General features: G+C 37.0%; 1 protein-coding gene across 4 annotated transcripts in view; it reads left to right on the forward strand.

The window, feature by feature from the left end:
• Nucleotides 1–25,297, forward strand: part of DOCK8 (dedicator of cytokinesis 8) — a 97,349-nt gene that overhangs the window by 12,227 nt on the left and 59,825 nt on the right. For 2 of the 4 annotated variants that reach the window (XM_025163806.2, XM_025163807.2), the window contains exons 2-14: nt 1,589–1,691; nt 5,288–5,463; nt 8,836–8,907; nt 9,735–9,858; nt 10,384–10,608; nt 13,253–13,338; nt 14,655–14,721; nt 16,137–16,286; nt 16,759–16,839; nt 18,257–18,416; nt 19,387–19,526; nt 20,704–20,794; nt 23,165–23,327. In XM_025163806.2, coding sequence (XP_025019574.1) covers nt 1,589–1,691; nt 5,288–5,463; nt 8,836–8,907; nt 9,735–9,858; nt 10,384–10,608; nt 13,253–13,338; nt 14,655–14,721; nt 16,137–16,286; nt 16,759–16,839; nt 18,257–18,416; nt 19,387–19,526; nt 20,704–20,794; nt 23,165–23,327 — 1,638 coding nt within the window. Of the gene's footprint in view, nt 1–1,588; nt 1,692–3,932; nt 4,013–5,287; nt 5,464–8,835; nt 8,908–9,734; nt 9,859–10,383; nt 10,609–13,252; nt 13,339–14,654; nt 14,722–16,136; nt 16,287–16,758; nt 16,840–18,256; nt 18,417–19,386; nt 19,527–20,703; nt 20,795–23,164; nt 23,328–25,297 lie in introns of those variants that run through there. The other 2 variants (XM_088129907.1, XM_088129908.1) reach the window with 2 other exon arrangements.

Raw genomic sequence — 25,297 nt, forward strand, 5'->3', positions numbered from 1 at the left:
ATTAACAATAAACACACCCAGATTTACTGAGCGGAAATTTAAAAAGGGAAACAGCTGCAGCAGAGAGAAGAACCACAGCTAGGTATGGTAGCAGCTTATGTTTTGTATTTAAGATGTCAGTTTACGTAGTATGACGTCAGACTAAGAAACAGACATTGTGTGGGCCTAAAGCTACCTTTATTAGAAGTGCTGTAGTAACAGAATCTTGCAAATCTGAGTGTGCTTCCTTTTCTCCCTCTTTTATCTTCATGAGAATTGGGGAGGGGGGCTGTCTGAGGCATTTTCACAAGTCTCTTTTTTTTGTATGTGCTCAAGCCAAGTTTATCTGATTGTTGCCTTGGTAACAGGTCTTCCCTCTGTTTGTCAAGGCCATCTTCTGTATTCTCTGCAGTAAGGCTGTCACCGGGCGCTTGGTAGAAAGCAGTGGCAATTGAAGAATAGCATCTACCCTGGCAGGGTAAAGTTCTCTTGTACCTGGGCATATAATATAGGCCAGATAAGTGGCTTTAGGGAAACAAAACTGACTGTAGCTTGGCTGGTGAAGCTTTGTGACCCCATTCTGTGAAACTAAAGACTCAAGTCTTTGGATTTCTGGGGTGGGCTTCAGCAGGTTTTAAAAATGGAACATCAGTAGAGGACCAACCCTAGAATGATTCAGGGACATCTGCAAGCTGAGGAGGTAATCGAAAAGGCTCTACTGACAATATAAACAGAAAAACTAACAGATACGCCTGATGGTAAGAAAAAGTTTAGGCCATCTAGAGTACAGTGGAGGTAGCTCTCAGTTTACAAACTTGTCAGGTAAAAGAAAGGCATGCTTTAAAAATAATGGACCAATAGTTGTTAATGCACAGATTTCTTCAACATCAAATCCTTTTTTTCCTCCACCCCAATTATCCTTTTTAATCCTTGTAATTTAAAATCAGCTTCCCCTGGGTGCACAGCCAGTAAAGAATAAGAAGCTCTGTATCAAGCAAACATTTGTAATCTTTCCCCTCAATTTGTAATGTAACATACGGCTCACCTCTATCATTATGTTCAATAGGCAAAATTGTAACTTGTAAAACAACTTCATTAGCTGATTTCTTTCTTTCCCATATATTCATCTGGTACAGTGTTAACATGAAACTGCTTAATCGGAGGAGCTGGCAGTGGAGAAGTGAAATTCTGTTTGGCAGCTGCTGTGTTGTGGTCATAATTAGATGGAAATGGTTCCTGGGGATAGCAATTGAAACACAATACAATAAAACAATAGGGCTGTGCAGTGCTTTGTATTTGAAGTCCAGAAGGTTTTGTGGAGATTGGAGGAGTGCAAACATCACACCTGTCTGTAAGTCCTTAAAACAGCTGTGTCTTCTTCTTGCCAAACGAGTACAGCAAGTGTACTCAGACTAAAGTAGCGTTCCTGTTTCAGAACTGAAACCTGCATACCTCAACTCTCTATCAATGCTAAAAATGCTGACCAGGATAACAAGCAACGGTTCGGTCACATTTGGGTCAAAATGTGCTCAAATATTTAAGAAAATATGGTTAATTAAATGTAACTGGAGTATAACCAATTCTCTTTGTCTTTTTTTTTAAATTGAAGGCATTCCTCAGCAGAAATCAGACGGCAGTTTGTGCATCAACCATCCCTTGGACCATTTTCCCAGAGAAGTATCAGTTCTCCTGGTTTTTCTTCCATTAATCTTGTAAGTGTAGAAACCGTTATTCATGTTCGTGCTTCATTAATCCCTGTTAATATGAGCAAGGGTACATATGTCTATGGGTTGGGGCCGGGGGAAGGGAAGATAGAATACTGTTCAGGAAAAGGATTATGCCTCTCAAAATTCAACTCTGAATTTCCTCTTTATTTAAAAAAAATGGTCTTTAGGGCTTTTGATTATTAGGTGTCGTGACAGACATTGGCTCCAATAAATTTATATTGCATATAAGTTTGCTCATGTATTGAAAAGAAGCTGAATGGCTGGAGAATTCTTTCTGCCTAACTACTAGAAAAAATTGATTACTTAAAAGTGACGTTAACTCATCAGGATTGAAAGACAACAGGTCAGTCTTACTCATAACTATGAAGTCACGGGGGGGGGCAGTTTTTTCTCAGTGATGGTGCACCTATCAGGAGGCAGGCTGTTCCATTGCTTAATAGCTCTCACAGTTAGGAAATTCCTCCTTAGTTCAAGTTTGGAACTCTCACTGTAAAGCTTCCACTCTCTGGTTCTTGTCTTACCTTCAGGTGCTAGGGAGAATAAATCTACTCCCTCTTCCCTGTGGCACTCTTTCATGTATCAGAAGACTTCTATCATGTCTCAGCTTAGCCTTTGCTTTTTTAAGCTAAACATACCAAGTACCTTTAACCACTCTTTGTAGGATTTAGCCTCCAAGCCATCTTTGTTGTTCTTCTCTGCACTACAGGAAGTCCCCGGATTAAGAACACCTGGATTACAGAGGACCCATAGTTAAGAAAAGAGCCAATTGTAGCAAAATTCAAGTTAAATACACAACGATTCAAGTTAAATACACAATGGTTCGAGTTAAATACACAATACTACTTATACAGTATTATATCATAGTACTGTTCAGGCTTACATACAAATTCGACTTAAGGACAGACCTTGGAATTTGAACTCATTCATAAACTGTGGACTACCTGTATTTTCAGTTCCTTAGCATCTTTTTTGTATTGTGGCGACCAGAACTGATCATAGAATTCCACACATGGTCTGACCAGTGCAACATAGAGTGGTACTGTCACTTCCTGTGATATTGACACTGTACCTCTATTGATGCAGCCTCAAACTGCATTGGCTTTTTTGGCAGCTGCAGCACATTGCTGACTCATCCTTAATCTGTGATCTACTCAGAAATTCAGATCTTTCTCGCAAGTACTATTGCTAAGCCAAGTACCACTTACTTTGTACCTGTGCATCTGGTTTTCCTTACAAAACAACATTTTGTTGGATAGGGCCTAATGTTCAAGTTTATCAAGATCCTTTTGAATCTTGAGCCTGTCTTCAGGGGTATTAGCAGTCCCCCCCAGCTTTATGTTATATACAGATTTTATGAGCATGCCTTCTATTCCCTCATCTGTCATTTATTAGGATGTTGAACAGTACTGGGCCCAAGAGAGAACCCTGAGGTACCCCATTGCATACCTCCCTCCATGTGGACATAGACCCGTCTAAGATCACGTCGGTTATGGTTGTTCAACCAATTATGAATCCAGCTGGTAGTGGGACCATCTAGCCCTTGATTATGATTTTCTGCTGAAAATTTGCATTATGGAATTCTGTGGAGCTATACTATTCAAAATAGCTCCATACAGTTTCTGATTTCTAAATTGGTTCAATTCTGTTTGAAATAGAATACCATCTTTCACAATTAATGTTATATAATGTGAAATATATATTTCACAATTTTATATAATAATGGCATTTAACACATGAATTTCTTGAAATACTTATATCTTAAGAGAACATTACAAACAGAGGAAGCTGCAAGATGTGATGCTTTTATCAAAATGAGAAAAGCCTTATCACACCATCAAACTGCAAACTCCACTCCTTTTGTAGATATTATAATGCTCTATAAAAGGGTCAGAGCATGTCATTTGTCCAGTCCCTCGGTAGACATCTCTGATTACAAATTTTACAGTTAAGAGAGAATTATTCCTTCTTGATTTTAATCCCTGCTAGAATTTTGTGACTGCAGAATTTTGTTGAATCTAATATTGAATCTATTCTCAGACCTTTTAATAGCATTTTAATAAGAATAAGGTATTAGGAACCCACAGTTCTGAAAACCGAAACACAGTAAATATATATTTCCTGTCCCTTGAAGACATCTAATTCACTTCCTCAACTTGAAAAGCTGTGGGTTTAACTTTGCTGGTGGTTCATTGGAGGATGAAGAGAGTATGTATTTTGCTCTCAAAAACTTTCTGCCAAGATACTTTTTGTTTCATCTACCCACCATTTTGATTGCATCATACTGCTAATTGTACTGTACTAAAAAGGTATGTTAACTGTTTCTCTATAAGCCTTAAGTTGCCTTTTATAGATAAACCATGCTGCTAAAATCTTTACTACTGCTTTTTACTTTGCTTTGATCTTCCTGTAACAAATATTTTTTCCCACAAATTTGTCATTCTCTGAATAGTTCCTGTTTGGTCTGGGCATGTGCTATGTATACAGGCTTTTGTACTGCATTATATATTTAAAAAACAAACCTGCTATTGTCTGTAGTTAGCTATCAATATGTACATTTAAATATATATTAATTTTTACAATTTTTAGTCTAATTTGCTAAATGCATATAAAAATTACGGTGGGGATAAAAGCAGTTCTACCCAAAAGGAAGATGATCCCAATCTCAAGACCGCCCCCCCCAAGAAGTTAAGACAGACAAAAAGGTTATAATACATCAAAAAATTCTGTGTACTAATCCTAACCTTATCCAGCTTCCTTGCTTTGACAGCTAGAATGGCCAGAGTTCAAGGCTTAACATATGAATCATTAGGGCTTCATGTTCTGTTTAGGCAGCTGGAGATTCTTTACTGACTGAAGATCCTGATTTTTCTAAATCCTCTTTGTATGGAGAACCTCTGTAGATGAGATTTTCAACTGCAAAGACTCACAGAGAGTAACAGGAGAAGGACAAAGCTAGTATGTCATTGCAGTCCTCCTTGTAGCAAGGACATTTGTACCTCAAATTTGCTAGTTTTTGACAATGTCTTTCTCTGTGACCACATTCTCAGTGAAGGTAAGATGACTTCCCCTTCTATTCGCATCTTGCCGTGTAGCTTGGTTATTAATGCAGGTCTGTAGCACATGGTACTTCCCTAATGAAAGTAGATGCAGTTTGTTTTTAATTATGAAGAATTAAATGTCATAGTCTTAAGGAAAAATTAAGCTGAAGGAGCAAAATGTAGGATTGAGCTAAATCGTCAGCAAGAAACTTTTTATGTCGTTTGCTCTGACATTACTGAAAAAAGAAGAGAGGTAGAAGTAAAGGAAAGCTATGTTATTCAATTATATAGCAATTTCTACTCATTTAAGCTACGGTAAGTTAATGAGGTTTAAGTAGCCTAATTTTTTAAAATTGTAAGCTTAACAATTATGGTTCTGAGTAAGAATTTATGTCTGATTTATGCCCTTTGCGCTTGATCCATAAAATGAACTTTTTAGAGTCTTGATGTATTTGAGGTTAATATTTAATGGAGACACAGCAACATGTTTTATATTCCTAAAAAAAGCATGAACAAACTGTTTCCTTTTTTTGTAACACTTAGCCTCAGTTTTATGATGCTGTAGAGCCAGTGGATTTTGAAGGTCTCTTAATGATGCAGCTGAATAACCTAGATTCAGAACTCTTGCAAGAACTGGGTGATTTTCCTGAAGATGATTTGGAGGTGGTTTATACTTCAAAGGAACATAGAACCTTGGAACCATCATTACCAGAAGAAGGGTGAGGAAACTTTTTTTTTAAGCAAGCAACTTAAACTTGTTTATGTTCCTGTTCTTCTGGGTTTTTTGAACCAGCAGTATCTCTCCTCAATGGATTCTGGCTACCCAGTGGTCTGACAAACAATTTTTTATTGGTACATATTCTGGGATTTCACTATAACACTTCAAAGAATCTCTGGGAAAATAATTTGTTTTCAGAAACTGCACTCATAAATGTTGCATTAACTAAGCATTTACTCAACAAGCAAACTCCCTGTGGTATATCTCCTACATCAGAAAACTAAAACAGTCTTTATAGTTTAAATCCAATTAAAAATAATGTATGTGCAATTTTAAATAATTCAGAATAAAAACAATATAGTACAATGATAGAACAGTAGTAAATAGAATAAGTACAACATTTGAACAGATAGAGTTTCAGATTTTCCCAGTTCAAAATATGGAGCCAGTACAAACCATTTTGAACTTAGGTCCTAACTTGCATTAGGGTTTGCCTATCATTCCCATTGTTACTAGCTACTCTGATTTCTCTTTGTTTTTCTCAGCCATATCTAGTGGCAAACTAAAGGCAGTATGCTAGCAATATCTCTTTCTGTCTCCACCACATCAACTATTCTCTTTTGCAGTCCCTATACCTCTTTTTCTCATGGGTGACAAATACCCATCAGGACTTACCTTATAAGGGTACAAGCTGTGGAAAGGGGAGGAAAGAGATTATTAGGACCATATTGAATGGAAAAAGTTAATTCTCCTTCCCTTGTTTTATGTTCCAAAGAAAATTGCTCACCATCTGCCCCAGGGTGGCAGTTAGTGCACGTAGTTCAAGAGATGCATTTAGAACAAATCTCTTTTTGGACCTCAGTTTGTGGAGATTGGAGGTTTTATCACCTGTGGGGATAATCCAAGGTCTACTGCTGAAGACTTCACAGTACTTACAGAGTGAAAGAAAATATGAGTGTGACAGACTGAGTGAGTGAGAGAGTGAGCAAGAAAGACTAAGTGAAAGAGTAACAGAACAAGAGAGACCATGAGTGAGGAGAGGGACAGAGAGAAGGGAAGAGAGAACTCTCTCATCCATAGGGTGGATTTGGTCTGCAGCACCTGATCTGTGGAGTGAAGTGGAGGCTTCTTGATAAAGCTGAAGAGGTGGAAAGCCACAATCCATCCTGTAGATCAGATTAACAGATGGCTAAACCATGTCGGTCAACACTTGTACCTTCCCTCAGTCTAACCTTTCCTCTCAGCAAGTCCTGGTATATCACCATTGTCAGTGTCTATGCACCAACTCTCGTGAGTCCTGATGTAGACAAGGAAGGTTTCTACAAGGATCTGGAAAAGTTTGTTTGAACAACCCCTGCCAGTGACAAACTCGTCTTCAGCGCTAGGGTGGGGACAGACAGCGACAACTGGAACGGAATCCTTGGGAGACCTGGGGTGGAAAACTAAATAGCAACGACCTGCTGCTTCTGAGCAAATGTGATGAGGACAACCTGTGCATCACTAACATAATGTTCAGACTTGCAAACAAGTACAAAACTACCTGGATGCTTCCCAGATCCAAACAATGGCACCTACTTGACTATGTCATAGTACATCAGCGCGACCTTAAAGATGTCACCATCACCCGAGCCATGCAAGGTGCTGAGTACTGGACAGATCACAGGCTGGTCTGGTTGGTTCTCAACCTGCACATAGCCCCTTTATATCGTAAGCCACCAAGGACTATCAGAAAGTCATTCAGCATCAGCAGACTGCAAGACCCAGGCCAAGTCCAAGGTTTTCAAGATGTACTTAATTAAAAACTCTGCCAAGTTACCGCTTGTAGGAACCTGTTCTGAAAAGTGGACACAGTTTGAAGATGTCATCACACAGACTGCAACAATTGTACTCAGACTGAAAACCTGATAGCATCAAGACTGGTTTAATGAAAACCACAAGACCATTTCAGCAGTCCTCCAGGCCAAGAACAAGGCGTATCCAGGATCAGCAAGGCCAGCCAGGCACTGGGGCAGCTGTGTACTGGCGTGCTCAACCAACACATCTGGATCTCCACAAAGCTGAAAGTCTGCAGAGCTATGGTTATTCCTTCTGTCCTATATGGATGTCAGTCCTGGATTCTATACTGAAAGCACATCAAACAGTTGGAGAAATTTCACATGTGTACTGTCCACTCCATCCTCAGCATTCGTTGGCAAGACTGTGTCTCCAACCTGGAGGTCTTGGATTGCGTGGAGTCCACCAGCATCGAGCCCCTGATTATCAGAGCCCAGATGCAGTAAGTGGGACACATCATCAGAATGGACGACCACTGTATGCCTCACCAGTTGCTCTATATTGTACTGGAATCTGGGAAGAGACCTCGAGGCCGACTATGCAAACGCTACAAAGACGCTGTGAAAGAAACCCTACACCACTGTGACATCCAGCTAAGAGAACTAGAAGCTGTGGCTGCTGACAGAACTTGCTGCAAGCCTTGTGCTATGAAGCATCCATCGGCTTTGAAGGCAGGCATCTCCAAAAACTGATAGAAAACCGTGAGCAGCGTCACAGAATAACACCCCCAGTTACTACAACAATGGACTTCCAGTGCCCCCATTGTGTTAGACTCTCCGCTTCCAGACTGGGACTGCAGGGCCACCTCCATGTCCACAGACGAACTGCACAACAGCAGGTCTTCTTTGAACCCAAAGGACTACCATCAAGCTCAGTGGTTCAGTTCTTTGGAAGCTGGTATGGCCAGCTGAGTCATGTAACATTTTCCCTGTTTTATTTATTTATATTCATTTTCTGATTATCAATATTTTATGTGTATCCACTTCTCTCTTTTTTCAGTTTAATTTTTTTATTAAAGCATTTTTTTTCTTTCTGAAGACTTTTCTACTAATTGATCTGGAGATCCCAGGACTGAACATTTTCATGTAAAGCATGTACTGTATCAGTGAGCTACATCTTCTTCCTCTGATTAGATAAACAAAGGGATTACCTTATCTGTGTTATCGTAACATTTCCCCTCTCTTATTGAACTCTATTTTAGCAGACCAGTGCTCCCCCAATCCCTTTCTTTGATATTTGTTTCAGTATTTAGACATTGTGTAGTTTATACTTTAGAATATAGTCATTATATTTGATAATACTATCAGTGTCTTTTAATGCTTAACTTAGTTTCTATAGATGATATTTTCTTATTAATAACATGTTGAATAAGATGTTGAAAAATTTATCTTGGAAACTAGATCTGAGGAGTACAAAAGTGTCTTGAAAAGTAACAGTTGTTTTTATTATGCAGGATGAATAGCCACGTTGCTGTTACTATACTGACTAGTTTTATACACTATCACTGATTATGCATAGAAATATTTTTGATCCTTCCCAGAACTGAATTGGATCTACATGTCCGGGACTGTGTTCAAACCTATATTCGGGACTGGCTGGTTGTGAATCGAAAGTAAGTTCTTCATTTACAACTGAATAATTACCCAGAAAAACGTTGAAGTCTGTTGTCTTGATTAATTATCTGATTAGTCAAGAAGTAAGGCAGTTGCTCTCTCATTAGGTTTATTAACTGGATCGAGTCCAGAAAATATTACTGCTGCTAATAATGGACTGTCACAGTTGTATTGGGGCATGCAACCATATTTGGATCCAACTAAAAATAATCATTCATGGTTGACAGGAGAAGGCAACAATAATGGTTGCACTTTCACATTTGTCTAAATCGGCAGTATTCCCTGATTACCTGGGAGAGTTGTACATACTTGGTGCTTCAACCAATCCTCATCTGGAAGTACTCTGCATCATTAAAAAGTGACAGGAAGCTCTCAGGTGCAGCAAAGAGTGATCATATCAGTGGCAACCCAAAAGATTAGATGGCCATTCTAGTATGCCTTACAAAACAATAGGGGCAGTGGCACCCACCTTTTGCTTGGAGCAGAAAGTAGGAAAAATAATAAGTCTGAAAACTTATTAGACCCCAACTACCATGGACATGTTTCTCATGAAAGTTTTGGACAACACCTAGAACACAGATTGTGTGGGGGAGGTGAGTGTTGGTGTTTTTTTGAAAAAGAATATGCACAAGGATTTCCCTCCATATTCTTCTGTAGTTGTAACCCATTCATTATTTCATTATAACTTTATATTCCATTTAAGCAGTTCTTAAGTTAATTTGGGGTATTGTATACATTTTAATAGAAACTATTTATATGACAGCAATTGATCTTTCATTTTTTCTCTTTTTCTAAAACTGAAATCTAATCGGCTATTTTATTGAAGAAATCAAGGAAATAATGAGGCTTATACCTTAAGGAAAACGGGATCCAGAAGAGATTTCCACAAAAGCCTTCAAAAGCAAACATTTGAGTCTGAAATGTTGGATTATCACAGTTCCAGTTATCAGGTATTCTTAGGAATAGCCTTCAAAGAATGTTTTGAAGAGAAAAATGGAGCAGTAGGAAGTGGTGGAGCAAAACTGTCAATGGGAGGAGCCTCTTTTCCCAAGAATGCCTTGGGAGCAATTTTGTGTCATACTATAGTGCCACTCAAATGGGACATCTGAACCTCTTTCCCAAATTAGAAGGAATAGCCCAAAGTTGATGAGGGAAATAAATCTAGCTGCTGCTTGAAAAGCACCAAAGCATTCTTTTTTAAACAATAGGGTGTGGAAGAAGAGAAGAAAGTCACCTCATCTTTAAGTGTTAAGCTCAATAGCTGTCCAAAAGTTCTTAGCCATATGGTATTTTTCTTGTTCCACTATTTTTGCATGGAATAAATGGCCCTGTTAAAGAGGAGAGTTATTAGCTCCATTTAACATTTATTCCATGGTATTGGAAATGTTACTGCAACGAGTAAGCACAGAAATACAACACAGAAATATGACAGAGAAACATTCAGTATATTTAATATCTGTAAAACTATTTCCTAGTCTCTTGAACAGGCAGGTCCCAGGCACTTAAAGGTCCTCTGTGATGAATCCAGTAGAGCCACCCTGACATCTGGAGAAGTTTGTCTGCGCAGCCTACCACCCGATCCCCGACTGACCAACCTACTGCAGACTGCCAACGCAGAAGACATTCAGAGGCGAAATGAAGAGGCACGGCAAGCCAACAGGCCTACTGAATTGTTTGCTCTGTATCCCAGTATAGATGAGGTAAGCCATATATTTTCTGGCACAGTATACAGCAGCCGTCTGGGTTTTCAAAGGAACTACAATACAAAGAATGGAATATGTTAGATAATAATTCCATCAAGCCCAGCTGGCGTAATTAGCTATGGGAATTATAGTTGGAAAAATCTGAGGAAAAAGAAATGTTGCTCTGTGAGAGAACTGCCATTGTTAGCTTGCTTAAAAGAAGTACAAAGCAGTACCCTCAAAACTGTTTTGGTCAGTTTTTCTGGCTGAGAATATTCTTAAAATAGGCCAGTCTGTTGGTTCTACTGTTCATGTTGCTCTGTCTTGAAGCAGCATGATCACATCACTTTTAATCTCTTTTTATCCCTGTAAGTGTGGTTCTTTTTATAACTTTTAATCATGTATTTATGATTTTAATTTGATGTAAGCTGTCCAGAGTCCCCCATTGTGGGGAGATGGGCGGGGACAAGTTTACTAAATAAATAAATAAAATGGTTGATGGTGCCATACCGCATTTTAGAAGCACCATTTGATTGATTATGTGCCATCAAGTTTTTGAGTCCTGGCGACCACATAGATAGATTTTCTCCATGACAATCTATCCTAACCTGTTCTTTCTAATCTCCCAACGGTGCACTCATCACCACTGTAACTGAGTCTACCCACCTTGCTGCTGGTTGCTCTTTCCTTTTTCCTTTACCAGCATTAGAGCCTTTTCCAGAGAGCTGAGTTTTCGCATAACATGTCCAAAGTAGTATAATTTGAGCCTGGTCATTTGTGCCTCAAGTGAGAACTCTGGGTTGAAGCACCATATTTGGTTCTTATCATCTCACATAAGCAAATCCTGTAGCACAGATATGATGCCTGAGTTTGACTCAACAGCACAACATACAATATATAGATCCCACAGGATGCTTCCAGTGAGAAAAGCCCAGTTTCTTGGAAATCAAAGGGGAGGAGAGTCAGAATCATTACTATGTTTTGTCATATACCAAATAATTGTCTGTGATTTCCCATCCCTATCTCCTCCTCTTCCTACCAACAGAAGGAATTCATTTTTCTATTCAGAATGTTGGCTGAAAATCTTTATCCACATATCCATGCAAACTTACATGGATACAAAATATAAGCGCACAAATAACCCAGTTTACCTTTAAGCATGCTTCTCAGCAAGCTGTGGTTCTTAATCGGTGCACAAATCTACTATTTCTCGGAAATTGGGTAAAATCTAATCAGTGGAAATATGTAGTCATCTATTTTTAATGCAATTGTTCGTGAAAACCAAAAACAAATTATTCAAGTAAAAAGTGGTGATCTGGAAAAAAGATTTTAAAATGTGGGAAACCTTTTTTTCCCCTTTATTTTCTGTTTTGTGTTTTCCTGAAGCAATGGAAAAATTGGAGGGAAATATTTAAGGCTGCTTTGGAGAAGTTAAGAAAGGGAATGATTTGTTTCTTAGAGGCTCCCTACTCATGTTCTCACCTTTAAAATCCCCCCAAAGGGCCAACACGTTACAGCCTGAGTCCTTCTTTATTGGATGGATTTCTATGGGATGGCAGAGAACTGAGTTGAGGCTTCTGCCTACTCAGATATTGTGTACCCCTGTTTTAATTGATGTATAAATGGTTAAGATGTGGAAGAAATTGGTCTATGTTTAGAAAGATTATTGCCAAATTAAGAACAAAGTTAGTTATGAAAGGATAGAGAAGTTTGTCTCAATGCAGGCAAAACTTAAATTTTTAGAACTCCATGAAAATGATGAAATGATTTTTAAAAACAATTTGATGAAGTATAAATTGCTGATAGTGAAAATAGTTTGGATCCAGAAAATGTGACTTTTTAGATGTTTCATGTGGCAAGATATGTATTGCGAGTCTTTGTCCTTTCATCTCATCTGGACATTAGTTATTTCTATGTCTAATATATATTAAAATCTAGAATACATACATTTATTTATGTGGTTCATGCAATTCTCTCAGTCCAGATATAGTTTATTATCTATAAACTATGCAGTTTATAGATAATAAAAAGCATAATAAAAGAACAGCAATAATCAATATTAAATGACACTAATAACAGTGACAATATATTAATACAGAAACTACTGTAGACACTGATGGCCCTGCACCTAATCCCAAGGCCCTCTAGAAGAACTAGGTATTAGTAGCTTTTACAAGGCCATAAGAGTTGGGGGCCATCATCGCCTCAGGTAACAGGCTTGTTCCATGGGAAGGGAGCTTCTATAGAGAATTGTTGCTGGGCTGCTTCTCACCGCATTCCTGATAAATGAGAATCCTCAGAAGCTAATCCCTGGTTATCCAGCTTGGGTGGGCAGAAGCTATCTGGAGAGGTCTTAAAGGTAGCAATCAGCACTTGAGTTGCATTCAGAAACATACCAGTAACCTCTGCAGCTCCCACAGCAATGATGTAAAGTCTTAGTATTATAATTGCCCTGTGAATGTGTGGGCTGCTGTATTCTGGACCAACTTACTTGGCTTTACTATGATTCTGATAACTACCTGTGTTTTCTGCATTAACTTTTTACCTGACTACTTTTCTTATAACAAGCAAGAAATGAAGAGATGGTAATAGATGATGTCAGACAAAGTACAGGAAACTAAAATGAATCAAAGCAAATCACTGTTCTTAATATCTTTAATAGGAGGATTCTGTAGAAATACGACCAATACCTGAATGCCCAAAGGAGTATCTGGGCAATAGGATATTAGTGAAAATACAGACACTGAAGTAAGTCCTACATCTGTGGTGTTAATGGGATATGCTTAGAGGGTTGGACAGGAATCAATCAGATGGCATATAGAACAACCCACGCAACAGAATGATGGAATTAAATCTATAAAGTAGAAAGCAGGAAGATGACAGGTCTAAAAAAAATTCCTCCATGTGCTAGTTTTCTTCATTCAGAAAACGTTTTTATTTGGGGAAGTATTTTAAAAATGTGCAGTCTGAAAAACTGTCACTTATAGATGTCTCCAGTTTATTTCCACTTACAGGTAGTCCTCACTTAACAATCATAATAGGGACTGGAAAATTGGTCATTAAGTGGTGTGGTCATTAAGTGAGTCACCACGTGACTGGACCCTGATTTTATGACCATCTTTATGATGGTCGTTAAGCGAATCATGTCATTAAGCGAATCATGTGGTCATTAAATGAATCACGTTTGTTAAGTGAATCCAGCTTCCCCATGGATTTTTGCCAGAATTCACTTAATGACCACGTGATTCACTTAATGACCATTGTAAAAAAAAGTTGCAATTTGTGACTGTGGGGGGTGTGATGGTTTGCGACGGTTGTAGGTGTGAGTGCAGGTTGTAAAGCACTTATTCTAAGGCCAACTGTCGTTGAACGAACAGTTGTCAAGCAAGAACTACCTGTATTTTGTGGTTTGTATATATCCAATCAGTAAGAGTTATCTAGCTACAGTGTGTCTATACATTGTTTTCTTTTAAAATTTTGAGTCTAGCCTTTATCATGTTTAACTGAAGTTTAACCATGCCTCATCAGTTAAATACATTTGGTGTTTGTTACCATTGCTGCATTTTTTAGAATGATAAAATGTAAAATGTTCTCCTTCTCATTCTATCTTCTGAAGAAGTTATTGGGAAGGCTGCAGAGACCTCTGTATCGCTATGGGTGGTGGTACTGTGGGTAGAGGTTCTAGGTAAAGGAGGATCTGCAAACACTGGCGAGATCTCACTTGCTCTGTTCTCAAGGGAAATCATTTGGTTTACAAAGGGAAAAATGACATCATATTATTTATTATGAATTGATTATTGAGTGATCATTAATTCATTATTGGAAGTAACAGATATGCCTCTGCTCGTAGGAGATGTTAGATTCCATCTAAAACAAATTGTGGGAAAGCAAGAGAGCTAGGGTATATACTTATATATACATTAAAATGGTTTAGTGTTGGCACTGAGGATTAAGTAGATAAACCAAAACTAAGTACAGGTATTATTCTGAGTAGCCATTGTGCTTGATTTTGTGTCACATTAATTATTTAATTATTAGTCAGTGCCTTATTTTCTCCTTTGCAGATTTGAAATAGAAGTTGAGCCATTATTTGTAACCCTAGCTCTCTATGATATAAAAGAAAGGAAAAAGGTAAGAGTGTAGCAACACTATTTTTCATTTAAATGAAATATTTCATTAAATATTTTGTTGGGATCTTGATGTTTGCTAAGCTTGGTTTTCTTCTTGCAAATGTTTAATTGCCAAATTAGATATCATTGTCAGTACTTTGACGCAAAGGGGTGGAGTTTGCTGGCTTCTATATGAGGCAGCTTGTTCTAGCTGCTTTAATCAGCTAGATTAAAGTTGGGTTGTTGTAGTTTGTATGCCTGTTTCTGATTAGCCTACCTGACTTGGTTGGCTGTATTGTTTCATCTTGTCAGTTCCTGCCCACGGTTAATATTTTCACATTTTCACTGTAAGGGCTATACTTTGGAAGGTTACAAGTAACTTTTGGGCAACATGAAAATCTAAAGACCTGGTCTTCTTAGCCCTTGACCATATGATGAGCCAAACGTTACTAAAACTCTGCAATGATTTAAAATAGCATGTCAAAGGAAATTATACAGATGATGTCCATGCGTCACCAAGAATCATGCTCAGTTTGAAGGAGATTTAACTTTATACAGTGAGCCTCAGTTATTCCCAGGTGCTGTTGAAATAGATTTCATCTGGCCAGAATCAGAGTGGTCTATTTTGAAAATAAAGAATGAGAGTCCCCAGAAAGATTAGATAACTGCTATACATGTTAATACTCACCGTACAGTAGCTTAATCCAAATAGGTATTATATGGCAAGTATTAATGTGTATAGAGGTTATCTAATCTTTCCAGGGACTCTTATTCTTCATTTTCAAAATAGACCACTCTCATTCAGGCCAGATGAGATCTACCTCAATATCCAGAACTGGAGAGAGATTGAAGTTTCATCTTCCCATGGTCTAGAATGGAAAGATACAAAAATAGCTGTAACTGTTTTCTGTTGTTATTTTTCAACAAAATGGGATATACTTTCTAAATAAGCTAGAGCTTTATGAGATTTCATAGGATGCACTTGAAATCTGATTTAAAAAAAACACAGTGTGCCCATATTTAATTAGCTAATGATTTATTTTATGTCTTAATTTAACACACAATCAACATGATTTTTAGCCTAGTCTGTCACAATCAACATGATTCTTAGTGGTTTATTTCTTATTTATACATCAAATTTTGAATGGTAGGTGAGTGGGAGGTTCTATGCATTCTTTTACAGGACAGGGAGTCTTGTTTATATCTCCCCAACAATCGTTTGAATGGGAGGTTAAGATTAGTATCTGAATTTTAAAATGCATGGCTCTGCTGTTTCCTAAAGCCAAAATGTTCATTGGCTCCACATTCTAACACACTTGTACACCCAGAAAAGTGAATATAGTATAATCATTACAGTTATTATTATGACAATATTGTAGGATGCATGTCACTACCTACAGGGAATGCACATTCTCTTTCATCTTATTTCTTTTTAAGATCTCTGAAAGTTTTCATTGTGATTTGAACTCCGAACAATTCAAAGGTTTTTTGCGATCCCATACACCATGTATTGACTCCTCTACTCAGGCTAGGGCTGCTGTATTTTCGGTTACATATCCTTCATCAGATATCTATCTTGTGCTGAAGGTGAGTCACGTTATTTGTATGCCAGTGATGGTTTCTTTCTTATTCTTATTTTCTGACTTTAGCCGGAGTTGACTGTAATGGAAGCAAGCAAGACAGTGTATACCAATATTGGTCAGCCTGCTGTACTCCAGTAGTGATAGCCCACAGTTCTTTTTATTCCTAGGCAACATGGCCAGAAATTATTCTGGATGGGGATAATGGGACTGCTGGACCAACATACATAGACTGCATAAACTGAAGAAGTAAGGCTTTTGTTAGCTTTATGGAAGAATGGGATGCCACAAAAGTCTGCTCAGTGTATCTCCAGAATGGTAGGGCAGTGTAGGGCTTCTGCTTTTCTGCCTTTTATCTTTTAAGTTGGAAAAGCTGACTATGTGTTATGTTCCAGATTTACGTTATGGAAGTGCTAGCAAAATAATTGATAAATATTAATATTTTGCCGTTGTTAATTATATTCTTTTTCTTTTGGTAGATTGAAAAAGTTCTTCAGCAAGGAGAAATTGGAGATTGTGCAGAATCCTACATCATTCTAAAAGAAAGTGAAAGTGGAAAGGTAGGTATGATATAAAGGTTTTTAACTGAAACTGCACACATATCACCCTGATAATAGGGATATTATGTGGCCATCTCTCTCTGAATTCTTGAGAGCCTTTCCAAATTTTTATTTCAAGGGTGTACTAGGCATATCCAGTCCACATTTGTTTTTCTAACCATGTCTTGAAATGTACATGAACAGATACTCAAAAATTGATCTTATCAGGCAATTTTTATTCTAAAAAATATTACTATACAAATATACCAGTCTTATAAGATAATGTATATTCCCATTCTTGCCTAGGAAACAAGCTTGCACTACCCAGCAACTGACAAATTAGCACAAAATATCTCAGACTTAAGTAAACTTCCACCCTTATGACCCCATTAATACTAGCACCGATAGCAATGAATTTGCAATGTCATTTACTAATGTAAAATCTAAGATACCAGATTTCAATTACTTTCTTAAATAAATCTCTTGTTTCCAATTCAATTATTATTCTCATTTTCTTTGCACTGCTATTTTAAATATAATACCCAATTTTTTTCTTACTGTTTATTGAACTAGGCTTTAGTTGGTCAGATTTTTCTCTGACTCTGTTGGCTTTTGTTTTAAGTTATAATTTTGTAAGGAATTTATGATATGACTGCCATGAGCCCCCAGTCCTTTTTTTGCTGACCAAACAGAGCTTCTCTGTGTTTATTTGCAGGGTAATAGAGTCTATATGATTTTAGTATTGCCCATTCAATGAAGTCACTCATGATTAGAATTGTCTTTTAGGTTGTTGGGAGAAGATCTTTGTTATAAACATTTAATTTCATCGGGAAAATTCTATTAGAGTGTTTCTGACATCATTCCATTACAGCAAGGCCAATTTTTTCTATTATTTCAGATGCTGTTTTATTTGAGTGCTTGTATCTGAGCACTGACTTGGACACTGATGGGTTAATACCCATGGCTACTTCATTTTTCAATGTTTTTCATATCTGCAGTAAAAAAATCTGATGCTCCTTTGATATCGAATGACCCATTCCAGTCTATTTCAGTTTACTGATTCCCAGAATGTCAATATTCAGACTTGGTAGATTTACTGGAGTGGGATACCATTTCCTTGTCTAGTCTGATTCCTTGTCTATGACATACCCACCAAAAGTGGCCCTTCTCAGGGTGTACATTCCCAACAGTGTAGGTCATAGCTTTATTGTATATGACCACTTTCTACTACAAGGTAACAATCCATTAACTCATTAGAAGGTATTCTACTGATGGGGAAAGTAACCTAAGCTGCTAATATATATTGAAAATCAACTTTCATATAGCTCTGCTTTGAATATTTAAATCAACATTTTATACAGAATGTTAGGTCATTTCTTTTCTGTTTAATCAATCTTTATGACTTTGACCAGCATATATTTTTCTGCTTATTTTTTAGACTAAGGAAAAGATTGAGAAATTGAAACAACAAGCAGAGAACTTTTGTCAACGTTTAGGAAAGTACCGCATGCCTTTTGCTTGGATACCTATAAATTTAGCAAGTTTCTTCAGTATTCCAACACTTGAAAAAGATATAGCTGAGTTAGAAGTTTTAAATGGTAAGCTTAAATATAAGACTACCATAATACATAACATAAAATATATGTTATGTATTCATACTAGATAATTAACTATTTTCTATTAATTGTATAAACACATCAGATACCATTGTTCCATTCTAATTTATAATGAAAATATCTACCTTCTCTTAATAATAATCTCTATGTAATTTTATAATTGTAGGGCTTAATTGAGTTATGTGGGCATATACTGAACGAAAATTGAAGCATATCCTTTAATGTCATAGTGAGTAGGACATAGCCATCATGGCCAGTATGGTTAAATAAGTAGTGTTCTGACATGGAAACTAGTCCTCATAATAGATGGACCATTGGAAAAAGACTCTCCATGGTCCATTGTCTCCATCACTACTGTAATGTATAATACTCTGTATCATTTAAGAATTGGATCCAAAGATTCTCTCTCTGGAAATAATAGTTCAATTACAGGAAAACTCTAGTAGTTCCTCATCATATTGTCTTAATAAAAGATTAACCCCATCCTTGAACATGCTCCTGTGATAAGAAAATAGGAAATGTTTATTGGCACTGTACTTTATACTGTATTAAGTCATCACAGTAACATCTTCACCATTCTAGCATACAAATTTCTATTTGTATTGTAATTGTATTATTAATTCTGTAAGATGTTGGGGAAATCACCAGGTTTCACCTATGTCGCCATATCCTGCAAGATTGTTATGTAAATGTGATATTGAGGTTCTGACTGTTTTCTTGAACAACAAATTCAGTGCAGATTATATATCCAGAATGTAATTACATTTATTCTCATAATATGTTCTAAAAGCATATATGTTTCTAACAGTGAAAAGATGAGATGGTAGAAAAAGTAAGGAGCTGGAGAAGTCTGTTAGTAATTAATATTCTGAAATAGTACAATGTAGCAATAGGCATGCTTATCTTTTTCAATAAAGCCAAGTAAGATGCATTTGAAATTTCACATTTGAAGGAAAAGGGTCCATTGGTGATCGAAAAACTATTACAGTGCAATCTAGAAAATATTCTGAAAGAGGCCTTGGCTCAGATGACATTCCTGGCCCAGTGAACTTCAGAACCACCACTCTGACTGTCAACACATTTTTTAAACAGGTACAGTTTAATATACAATGATAAAGAATTGAAGAATTGTGGAGTGAAGTTGAGGAATACATTCAGGGAAGTGAAGTTATAGGTTAAATAATCAATGAAAGAGCTAAAATGTATTTAAAAAAATATAAACTGGATGGTTGTGAGTACATATGAAAGTAGGAGTTAGGTTGGTTTACAGTCCAGGTACAGATGGTCCTCATTTAACATCCACTTGTTCAGTGAGAGTTCGAAGTCACAACAGCGCTGAATGAGGAGTATTGATGACAGGTCCTTGTAGTTGCAGCCATTGCAGTGTCCCCACAGTCATGTGATCATGATTTGAACACTCAGCAATCAGCCCACAGTTACAACATCACAGCACCCCATGGTCATATGATTGCCATTTATGACCTTCACTGCTGGCTTCCAACAAGCAAAGTTAATGGGGAAGCCAGCAGAAGGTTGTAAATGGCAATCACGTGACTGCAGAACCCTGCGACCACACAGGATTCGCCTAATGGTAGCAACTAGACTGCTGGAACTGCCGTTGTAAGTCAGTGCAGTCATGTGACATCATGCTTTATGACTGCATCACTTAGTGATGGAGTCCCTTGTCCCAATTACCGTTGATAAATGAGGATTATCTGAATATAAATATCTGGCCTATAAAGCAACCTAATTGGTTTGTGTGTGTATCTGCTCAGAAAAAGGTCTCTTATTTCAAATACATGGTTTAAACATAAATCTTTTCATCTTTACATGTGGAAAAGAAAGAAATTTAATGTTAAAGCATGATTGATTTGATTCTTTATGAGTAAAAATTAAGAGAATTAATGAAGCATAAAAGGTTGATGAAAGGTTCTACATGTAGGAAAGATCACTTTTTTAGTTCTGTCAAGAATTAAAGGACATTACCAAGGAACTTGGTAAAAAGGACATGGAAGAAAAGGAAATAAACTAGAGTAAGAGTAACATGAGTTCAGGAAGAGAAAATATGAGTCCTCTATGAAAAATTATTAGAAGATAAATTTATTTCCCAATACTGTAGGATGAATGGAAACTGGAGACAAGAAAACTGACATTGTCTGATAGTCAATAAATCTAAGTTATACTATATGTTTTTTATGTGTAGTTAATTACAAAAAAAGATGCAAGTTAGTTTTCAACAGACCATTATTCAATAACTTGCTGTTTCCAGGAAGGAGATAGGCTTAGTGATGAAGACTTATTCAAGTTTTTAGCTGATTACAAGAGGTCTTCGTTGCAGAGAAGAATAAAGTCTATACCAGGTATGCTTAATGTTAAAATTAGATACTCATATTATATACTGGCCAGTTCCCAACTATTTTTGAATTACCAACTTTTTTCCCAAGGTAATCAATGGCTTATTTGTTTATTAGACTCCCCAATTCAAATGCAAGGGGGAACCACAATTTCATATGAGCAATGAAGGAAGCCAACAAGCAAAGGGAAGGATGAGCACTCCTCACCAGTCATCTTTCCCAGCTATAGCTACCGTGGTTTATGTAGCTGAAAAAAACTCTCTGAATTAGACTAAAGTGTTTATGGAGACTCATTGGGTTAATTTAAACATACTAATATAAGAATGGTCATGTTGCATCAGTCTAAGGCTCTGGACAAGCTAAATGTTTTAAGTGCCTAAAAGTTGTTTTTCAGTCTTCTCTGTCAGCCTCACTAGGCAGGCCAAACTATGAAATCAGCTCCATAGGAAGGCTAAAACTACTTTTATTAAGATTGGCTATAATAACAGAATCTTGCAAGTCTGATTATGCTGTACTTCCTCTTCCTTCTTATAATTCAGTGAATTAGGGAGGTGTCTGTCTGAGCCACTTTTAAATATGTAAGTCATTGTTCTGGACATAAAAAACATTTCAGCCCTTTTTGCCTAGGTAACGGTTTCTGCCTATTTCCATCAAGGTTATTTTCTTTACTATCTACACCTAGAAGGAAAGCAGCCCAAATTACTCTTCCTTAGCCCAAAAGAGTCCAATAGCAGTCCTAAGATTTCATTGGAAGCGTAGAGAGGATTTATCCTAGATGCAATCAAATAACATACTGCAAAAACAGTTGCACTAGTTTTATATGGGGATTTCATATGCTGTTATTCCACCTTCAGTCCTTCAGAAAAGGTACCATCTGGATTTTTAAGGTATTTATTTATAACATCTAGATATGTTCACAGCATGGCTTTAAAATTAGAATTTGCTCTGCTTAGAATGGAAGGCAAAGTATGGCAAACCATCATTTTTGCTTAGCTAAGGCTTAACGTGGCCCCAATTGGGTTGTTTCCATTAGTAACATCTGGTCAAGTTTGTTGGAAAATATCATAAGAAAGTTGCTGCCCTATGACTTATCACCCCCAAATCTTTTACTCTCTGGTCTTGAAAAAGCTAAAGAAGTTATCAGACAGACTGAGCACACAGAATTCCAAAATGAAATGAGTCTAACCACAACCACCAACTGAGCCTTAAGAAATGCCCAGTGATGCTTTCATGCAAGCTACAGTACTTAAGCTCACTTACTTATTCTGAATAACATTAGGAATTCTGTAGAGCTCAATTTAATGCCTCTTTCTGGCACTTTTAGAGGGTAGTTATAACAATACCCTTCCAGAGAATATGTCATTTAAATCTAGGAAGATTGAATTAATCAAACATGTCTGTTGCAAGTTTTGTTTTGATTCTCAGTCAAGCTTAATTCAGCCCTTAATAATAATAAAAAAAAATGTACCAGGCCACCTGAATAACTTTTATATTAAATATTTTCTGCCCCATAGAGTCTCTAACATGACATATTTAATCACTTAATTTTGCTTTTTAGCAATAAGAACTTGCTGGACTATGGGATTTTTTAAATGATTGGGCTGAAGTAAATTATGGTGTTTTAAGTTTTGGTTATGCTTTTATTACATTTATTTCTGTGGTTTGTGTTTTTGTGTGTACTCTGGCTTAAGGCCATAATAAATTACTACTAATCAGCCAAGGCTATTATTAGTTCTGCATTTTCTTTCTTGGTGTAGCCAACTGGATGCTTCTGGATTGCTTATACTGTAAGCAGGAGCTGGAGACATAACCCTCTCCTGCCATTATCTCCCTGCAACTAGTATTTAGAGGCATGTTGCCCCCAGCCTTGAGGTAGCAATGAGTCTTCAATTACCTGTTCTTTATGGATTTATCCAGTCTCTTTTTAAAGACATCCAAATGGGTGGCCACCACTTTGTCTTGTAGTAGTAAAGAAGTTGGTCCCTCCTTATGGAGAATTCCCATGAGGAGTCCCACCTTCCCCAAAGAACTTCTCTTAGACCCATTTCTCTTAGACCAAGCCCTGCCATCCTATTCCCAGATTATCCCATTTCTTCCTAGCCATCATTAGCCCGAGTTTTTTCTCTTTTTTACTCATGCCCATCTATTTTCCTGAGTTGGATGGGCTGGGCCTGTTCTCATACACTCATGCTCATATGAATTTTAATGCATGCTAGATATTCTATGGAGGGTAAAATAACAAGCTTTTATTCATTCAGCCAACTTGGGGTATATACATGCTAGACCTTATGTGAACCAGACTTGTTAGATTAGGGATTTTCTTATGGCTTTCTTACTTTCATGCCATGCCACTTTCATTTTATTAATTTTCTTAAGGTTTGCTTAAATTGGAGATCTCCCCTGCTTCAGAAGGCCTCAGTTGTTGTCTCAGCCCAGAACTGCTACATGTAAAGCCATTCACTGAAAATCGCAGTCGTATACATAAAGAGATTTTGGAGTTTCCAGTACGAGAAGTCTATGTCCCCCATACTATATATAGGTAAGATATTTTATCTCTCTTGCTGGATTAGGAGACTCACATGTAAATCAAAGCAGGTAGAAATAGCTTAGTTTTTTTATCTGAATCTTCATGAATAAATGAGGTTATTGCAAACATGTTTTGCCTGTATCTGAAGACAGTTAGAAACAACAGCTAGTAGAGAATATTGCAGCCAGATGATTGTTTTGTATATTTTCTGCAGCTTTCCCTCTGTGGATACCTTTTGACATCAACAGCTAACTCTTTTTTTTTTTCCATGGTAGGAGTTAGACCATGGAACAACTTGCCACTGGAATTGAAGCTGGCCTTTTCATTACAGTTTCTTTGTACTGTTCAGAGTTCTCTGAATTAGAGTTTTTATGATGTTGAGTGTTAATGGTTTGTTAGTCTGAATTTTATTGTGTAAGAATGTTTCTAAGTTTCCTAGAGTTACACAATTGGAGTCTCCTATACATGTTACAATAAACACAAAAACAAATATATAAATAACAGGAATTGGGCAAGGAAGAAAAAAAGACCCTTCTAGGTTTTTGTTCTCCAATTTATTGTGCTTGTTTTAACCTATTCAATGAAATATTATGAGAGGTTCTTTTCCAGGTACCTGCATCTTCCAAGGTATTGAGGATGGTGACTGAACAGAGATAATTGTAAATGGTGGTCCGCTTATTATGGAATAATATCACATTGAAGTTTAGTTAGATTGAAGGGATCTTCTTTTTTAATTTTTGCTAAGCCATTTTTTTCCTAGCTGGAAAAACATAAAGAGAGCCCTTAGTTTTCCTAAGCTCATTTCATTGTAGCCATACTCTTCACTACATACAATGAAAGAAAGGAGAGCAAGAAGAAATGAAAAGGCCAGCAATAAGAGGGAGCTCTACTGGTCTGGCTTTTCCTTAGCTTAGGAAATTATTCAGAAAATTCCTAAGAATTCTCCACAAATAGAGATTTGAATAGACTTAAGTTCCTTTCCTAACAAATAGGTTTTATATGTATCACATACCATAAAGAGAACCTCAAACCTATGTTTACTGTAGTTATTGTGAATAGTTATGTTCAGTTTTTTATGCAGCAAAAACTACCTGCAATTTTGATGCAAGTTTAAACAGGTAAAAATGGACACGAACACACCTCTGAGTCAGGTTAAGAAAAAGGTTTGGTTTTAAAAGGATAGCAAGGAAATGGGGTTTTGTGGGGTTTGCAGTGCATTGCAACTGGCTTGATGCCTGTATTGTGTGAATGCCAGTGATAAGTTCCCCAGCAGAAGTGCATCCAGAGTGTTGTGCTGTATGGTGGGGTTTATATACTGTATGTCACTGCAAACAGTGCTGCTGTTAAGAGAAGAGTACTGCTGATTTGCTCATGCATACCATTTTCTAGAGAGATGCTAACAAACTGCTGACATATGCATGTAGTTCCGTAATATTCTTTTGCAAGTATGGAGATTATTCAAGAGAGGCTCTACATTCAGAAACAAAACTGTAAATAATTTTGAGCTTGGTCTCTTCAAGTGGAAGAACTGTCCCATTTTTAGCCCTCTCTGCTTCACAGCAGGAAACAAGGCATTCGTAGAACTCCAGCAGGACAAAGAATTCTTGGAAAGGAATTACAAGGAGGAATGGTGGAGAATTAATTCTGTGGTGATACTTTTTATCTATTTAAACAAATCACTTTGCAATTTTATTTTTTTAACTAAGATTTTGTCTTTTAGATAAAGACAGTAACTCCAAAAGTACATTAAATATCAATCTGCTCAGGAAATATTTCCTGATATGCAACCAGAACAGACTTTGTCTCTTACTCTTGTGTTTGTATTTTCAGAAAAATGGTCTTTATTTAAATTAAATCAAAGCTGACCACTTTTTATCATATTCTACTTAACATAATTCACATCATAAGAAATAAAACATTCACCTGTGAACTGTTTGTTTACTGCAGCACTTTCAGCTGATTCACCACTTCTGACATACTGT

Source organism: Python bivittatus, unplaced genomic scaffold (assembly GCF_059951505.1).
Source record: "Python bivittatus isolate LINGU-HERP-01145 unplaced genomic scaffold, Pbiv_v1 ctg000850_np1212, whole genome shotgun sequence".
Classification (NCBI taxonomy): domain Eukaryota; kingdom Metazoa; phylum Chordata; class Lepidosauria; order Squamata; family Pythonidae; genus Python; species Python bivittatus.